Source organism: Dreissena polymorpha, chromosome 1 (genome assembly GCF_020536995.1).
Source record: "Dreissena polymorpha isolate Duluth1 chromosome 1, UMN_Dpol_1.0, whole genome shotgun sequence".
In the NCBI taxonomy this organism is placed as follows: domain Eukaryota; kingdom Metazoa; phylum Mollusca; class Bivalvia; order Myida; family Dreissenidae; genus Dreissena; species Dreissena polymorpha.
The window spans coordinates 149,658,726-149,665,659 of NC_068355.1; the positions used below are offsets into that span (position 1 = coordinate 149,658,726).

General features: G+C 33.6%; 1 protein-coding gene across 1 annotated transcript; it reads right to left on the reverse strand.

Moving 5' to 3' along the window:
* Window positions 1–3,371: 3,371 nt before the first annotated feature.
* On the reverse strand, window positions 3,372–4,007 carry LOC127855664 (ras-like protein family member 10B). The gene has a single exon (XM_052391411.1). The coding sequence runs from the start codon at window positions 4,005–4,007 to the stop codon at window positions 3,372–3,374; it is 636 nt and encodes a 211-aa protein (XP_052247371.1).
* Between the last annotated feature and the right edge of the window lie 2,927 nt (window positions 4,008–6,934).

Here is a 6,934-nt window from a genome sequence, read left to right on the forward strand (position 1 = left end):
AGCTTTTTTTCAAAAGTATTCAATTATTCTATACAAAGATTTGTATACTTTAGCCTAACTCATTAAAAGACATAGTTAGGTAAAATACTGAACCAACAACTTTTACAACACATGCTATACTCACATATACTGATATACAATGTTCTGCAGGGAAATTAATGGATAGCATTTAACCATGAAATTAATAACAACATTGTGATGCCTGTTGTTTACATTAATATCACTCTGTTGAAAAAGAAATAATTTCACCATGCTCTTTGTTTATATTGCAGCAAATTAATTTCCTGAATAAATGTTTGACATTTTAAAAGCTGTTAGAATAACTTTGATAGATTAGCAGTTAGTTGAATTTTAGGTTTTATAGAGAAAGCAGCATAGACATGGAAATATTTTATAGCAACAATAGGAATAATAGAAAAGAGTTGTTTTAATGCTTTATATGAAAAGTAAAGTATATTGTGAAATCTTTAAATAACTATAGTGTAATAAAAGTATAATACAGTTAAAAGTGAAATTGTGTTTTTGTCTAATTTTCCTGAGGTGGATTAATTAAAATAGACCCAATAGAACAATTTGGTAGCAGAGCGTGGTTTGCCTATTTGTTCATCTCACAATGAATGACAAAGAAGATGGAGACACCCCTCAGGAGGCCCATCAGGAGAATTTGGTAGAGTTAAAAGTGAAGAAATCTAGATGTAAAGCAGCATTCACAAGGGCGCATAATAAAATGGAAGACATTTTAAGCGATGATACGCCAAACAAAGATCTTGCGAAAGAATCTCTTGACAAAGTTGAAGAGGCTATGGACATGGCAGTACAAAGTGTTCAAGACTAAGCCTTAGTGGTGAACGATTCAACAGAATTGGCAAGTACTTTGAATGAAATTGACATTTTTGAAAAACAGTATTATGAATTCATGAGTTTATATGATGAAGTTTTCACAGTAAGCTCCAAGTCTAACCACACAGTAAGCTCCAAGTCTGACCACGATCATGATTCAACCCACGAAGCCGGTAGTAAATCGGATTCCGCATTGGGCAAAGATATATGGAAACAACTTCAAAGAGTAAAGATCCCCATGTTCACTGGTGACAAGACAAAGTACCCTGCATGGAAGGCAGTTTTTCAAGCATGTACTGACGAATCGCCAAGTACCCCACAGTACAAACTTCTGCAATTACGTCAGTACCTAGGTGGCGAAGCGCTACATTCTATTGAAAATCTGGGACATTCGAAAGAGGCATATAATTCTGCAAAGGAAAGGCTTGACAGGAAATATGGTGGTACCAAAAGAGTAGTAAACCAATTCTTAGATGAGTTAGAGAATTTCCAGCCGTTAAAGAATGAATCGCCGAAAGAACTTGAAAAATTCGCTGATTTACTTGACATTGCAGTTATTAACTTAAAGGAAGTAAACCATCTTCATGATCTTGAAGGAGGATCATTATACCACCGTTTGTTAAAGAAACTGCCACAAACCATGTTAACACGCTATATGAGAACGACCCATGACAAAGCGTTACCAGACTCTGTTGAAGCATTGAAAACGTTTGTGAATGAAGAGACGGAATATGCAGGCAATGCAAATGAGACTATTTATGGTTTGAAACACCAAGAAAACCCGCGAATGAAACCCCAAAAGACCTTCTTCCTAAAAACAGACGCAAGGCAAAAACAATCTGTTAAATGTCAAATTTGCAGAGAAAATCACAATGCATGGGAATGCATGAAATTCAAGGCTATGAACGTAGAAGAACGATGGAAACAAGCAAAAGATGCTTGACTTTGCTTCAGATGCCTTAAAGGTAATCATATGGGGAAAGAATGTAGATTAAAGGGACAGTGTGGAATAAATAGTTGCACAAAGACACACAACAGACTATTACATAGAGATGTTTTGAATGTTAATGCTAAAGCATTTCACCCAGTACCACAAGAAGATGTCTCGAAGACATATAGTGCTCATAATAGATCAAGTATTGCTCTGAGAACCATTCCGGTAGTAGTATCAGCAGGCAATCGTGAATTAGTCATCAATGCATTGTTAGATGACGGGAGTACAACGTCTTATCTAAACGAAGATGTTGCATGTGAATTACAACTCCAAGGTGAAAGAAAAACCATAGAAGTTAGTGTGATGAATGGAAAATCAGATAGATTCAGCACTAGGAATGTTATGTTCAAACTCCAGAGCTTAAATAGAAAATATGAACTTTCAATGGAAGCACAAACAACAAGAAATGTAACTGGGAAACTACAAGTAGTGAATTGGCAAATAATGAAAGAGAAGTGGCCACATCTTAAAGACATACCATTCCCAAGTACTGGTAGAAAGAAGAAGATGGATTTACTGATAGGTCTTGACTATGCGCACCTTCATAGGTCACTTGGAGAGATAGTAGGTGGTGATGGTGAACCAGTGGCTAGATTGACACCGCTTGGATGGACATGTGTTGGGCCAATAAATAGAGAAAATAATCATCATAGCACTAGCATGTTTGTGTTCCATGCTAATAATACCTTGGAGACTTCATTGATACAGTTTTGGGAAGTTGAAAGTAAAACGGATTGTAACCAAATGTCACTAGAAGACAAGAAAGTGCAGGTTAAAATAGAAAACTGTATTGAACACAAAGACAATAGATACATAGTTCCATTGCCATGGAAATCAGATAAAGAAACATTACCTGACAACTATAGTAGTGCTTTAAACAGACTATATGGCACTGAGAAAAAAATGAAGAAATCTCCTGAATTGAAGCGGGAGTATAGTGATATTATAAGGAAATATGAAGAGAAAGGTTTTATTGAGAAGGTTGAAAGAAACGGCAATGAAAAAGGATGGTATTTGCCACATTTTGCTGTAGTGAGGCCAGAAAAAGAAACAACAAAAGTTCGCATTGTATTTGATGCATCATCCAAACATGAAGGCACAAGTTTGAATGAGTACCTAAGTACAGGTCCAAAATTGCAAAGAGAACTGTTTGATGTGTTGCTAAGGTTAAGAAGAAATCAGATTGCAGTTGTTTGTGACATAGCGGAGATGTATTTGAAAGTTGGCCTAGCAAGTGAGGATCAAAAATACTAAAGATTCCTATGGAGAGAATCACCAGAAAGCCCCATCGAAACATTTGAATTCACACGTTTAATGTTCGGAGTTAACTCATTACAATATCTAGCCCAGTAACAATATTTTGTGTTGCCCTTTATGTTTTATATGAAATTCATTCAATGACGCCTAATGCATCCGCAATCTTATATAACATACATATATATAGATGTACAAGATCATGACAACATAACAATAAACATAAAGTGTTAAGTATTAGATACTACGTTTGCAATCCCCCATGCCAGTTAATTAGTTTCTATCACAAAATTACGCACCGGTTGTTTCGTAGAGCATCTTGGACTCGTAACGAGGTCGGTTTATGCCCATAATCTATGTAATCAATGTTTTTCATTAGTTCTTTGAACAGAAGTATGACGTGCCAATTGTATTTGGCAGAACACTCGATGTATCCACATTTCCAATGTTTCTTAACAAGGCTTGCCACCTCGCGCCGTGAAATTCCTCTGTCGTCAGAAAGATCATACTTGTTGCCAACTACGAACAATGGAATATCATGCATATCTCTACTTTCCAGAATTTGATCCCGAATATTTTTAATGTAATGGAAGCTTTCCTCTGTGGTTATATCATACACAAGTATGTACGCAGAGGCGTTGCGTAAGCCGTATCCTCTGTAGTCAGTCCATTCATAGAGTGAGTTTACCGGAAAATAGGGAATGTATGGACAGTCAATGATTTTCAGCTCATACAAGTGGTCGTTGATGATTACGGATGGGTAGTACACTTGTTTGGTGTCCGTGGGTCTGTATTCCTCCTCGAAGATGTTTGAGATGAACTGGCGGACTATAGATGTCTTGCCCACACCCGGAGCCCCAAGGACAGCAAGCTGCACGCGCTGGTAGTCCGAGTCGATCGTCAAGTGACTCGTCGTCATTTTCATGTAGTTATTCATAACGGAAAATCAATGTTTCAGCAACAAAATCAAACATGCATGTTGTATGAGTCCTTTACCAGTTTTGTTTGTTTGTAAATTTATATGTTGTTTTTTTTTACAAAAAACGTTCATATCGTATTGAAAAAACACCACAGATGCCTCATATAAGTACTTAACATAATTGTATAATGCAAAAATTTAACTATTTAAAACATCGAAGCAGCATTGTTCAATAGATTCATTATCCATTTAAGGTAAAGTTGTACCACGCACATCCACATTCCGTTTTCATAGCGTCTCTAATAACAAACAGTTCGAGTTTGTCTTCGCCTCAATACAAATGAGTATTGGGATTGTATTATCATCCCTGCTTGATGCGATCGCTTTCTAAACTTAGGAAGTACTTAAACATGAAGCGATACATTATATTTTAACCTTCAATACTATGTTAATCAATTAATGTGAACATTAATTTGCTTGACTTACCAGTAAGCTTTCCGAACAATACTATAGCAAAATTTTAAGTAGTTGCCTGTGCTAAAATGCCATGTGAGTATTATCTGTCAATGATAATGAAACCATATTTTTTTTCCATTTGCGCGCATGTGCTATATTGACATTTCAAGTTATTAAATAGCCCTTTAATTAATGCAACATTCAGGTCATGAACTTTATTCTGTCGTTCAATGTCTGTTTTTCGCGATTTCTTCTTCAGGTTTCTGAAAAATAAAATCATTCCACGTAAGAGTGTAGCACTGTCAAACTGAATATATGCATATTTAGGCATAATTATCAACTTTGAATAATGCTACTCAGTACAACAAAGACCACATGCCATATATTTAACACTTTCTATACTTTTAAAGCTGATTAATTGATAGTTTGCAGCGATAGTATGTATAATTATGCCTGTTTTCGAAAATAATGTATACATTTGGTCGAGTGATTTATATATTCACATAATGGCCAATATTGAAAAATATAATGCCAAGAACCGTCAATTTTACACGAAAGTTATACGGAAATGACAAAATTAATGGTAGAGCGAAACAAGAATAACGCTAATTTTGAAGCGTATCAATTTTCTGTCGCAAATTCCATATTTGAATGACGTTTTGAACTACAGAAGTTTATGTATAGAGTAAAGCAAACGAGTTTAGCAATAACATATTATAAAAAAATACCATGGTAAAAATTAAGGAAAAATAAAATATAAATCGAAATTAAATAACTTAATTAATAACTATAAATCTAAAAGAATTGTATTTTGATTCTTGTAAATTTCTGTTTGACGCACAAATATATAATGTTATTGGAAAAATGTCTATATCGAATTCATTGGCTTAAGATTTCACATACAAAAAGGATCGCTTTGCATTTTTTTATTTTTGTTTAAATATGTATTTTGGTATGTTTGAACTTATGGCCTTGTGAACAACGAAAATCATTGGAAAAAAACACATAAATAAAGCTTCTACTGAATTTTACTGATGACAACGAACATTCATTTCCAGCATGCAAGAAATAGCAGCTTCTTCGAAACATAAAAAATGGGTGGGATTAATAATTAAATTAACTTTTGACAAATCTCTATCAGTATATAAATATTTTCCATGTTCTTAAACTGTGACCGATCAAACAATCAAATAGTCAATGGTAACATCAGTCTCAGAAAAATATGTTTTCAACTGTTTTGTAGGTAATTTAAAGGGGCCTTTTCACGTTTGGGTAAAGTGACAAAATTGAAAAAAAGTTGTGTCAGATTCGCAAATTTTCTTTGTAGCTATGATATTTGTGAGGAAACAGTAATACTGTACATTTACCATGCTCTAAAATAGCCATTATATGCATCTTTTGACGATTTAAAAACCCCAAAATTTAAAAGCGTTGCAACACGAAACGAATTTATAATTTGGAGATTTCTGTTGTTGTCGTTATATTTTGTTATTTTGAGGATTGCTTATATAAAGTATAAAATATATTTGTCATTGTATGTGGAAGGATGGCCGAGTGGTCTAAGTAGTAGACTTTATACTCCAGGACTCCAGGGGTCAGTGGATCGAGCCCTGCTGAGGGTTACCTTTATTTTTCTTTTTAAAATTTTAATCTTGATTTTTTTTCTGGAGCTTTTTATATTTAATGTTTACATTTATCAATATAAAGCATTTAATGACAAACTTCAAAACATGCCAAAATCAGTGAAAAGGCCCCTTACATATTATTTATCCCAACACCACAAATGACTGCAACACTTTATAGTACTCATAAAATTTAAACATACAATTTTAATTGTGAGAAATTTAACAATTATTTTAATATTTATTGAATATGAAACTGAGTTTTAAATCAAATACATACAATAAAAACTTACTGTACCAATAACCTTTTTATTGTTTTTTGAATACACTTACTTTGAGTGCGTCAAATTTGGCAACAGACTGGCTAGAGAGTGCACGAATTTCATCTTCTTTATATTTTAAATAATCTCTGAACATTTTAGCGCCACTCATCATAACATTATTTTGAATAAGGTAATGTTTGCGGACATTTGTCAATCATATTTTATTGACTTATGTAAAAAATAATTAAGTGTTCAATTATTGAAAACTAAAGTAACAGAAAATACAAGTAAAGAAAACATACAGGTTTATTAAGCGAGCCTTAATAAACATAAACCACGAGTCCCTGATTTTCAAATGAACAGATACATTTATCTGTGTTCAACGTTAACATTATATCTTATTTGTTTGTTTATTTGATAATCTTTCTGAATTCATTACGAAAGTTTATAAAGGTAAATGTCTGAAAACACTAGAACATCAAAGGTCGTGTTGAAATTAAAAAAACTGACGTCACAAAAATACTTAAATAAACTGTATATAACAGTGCTGAAGACATTAGCATTTATAAGATGGTGTATCTAAAAG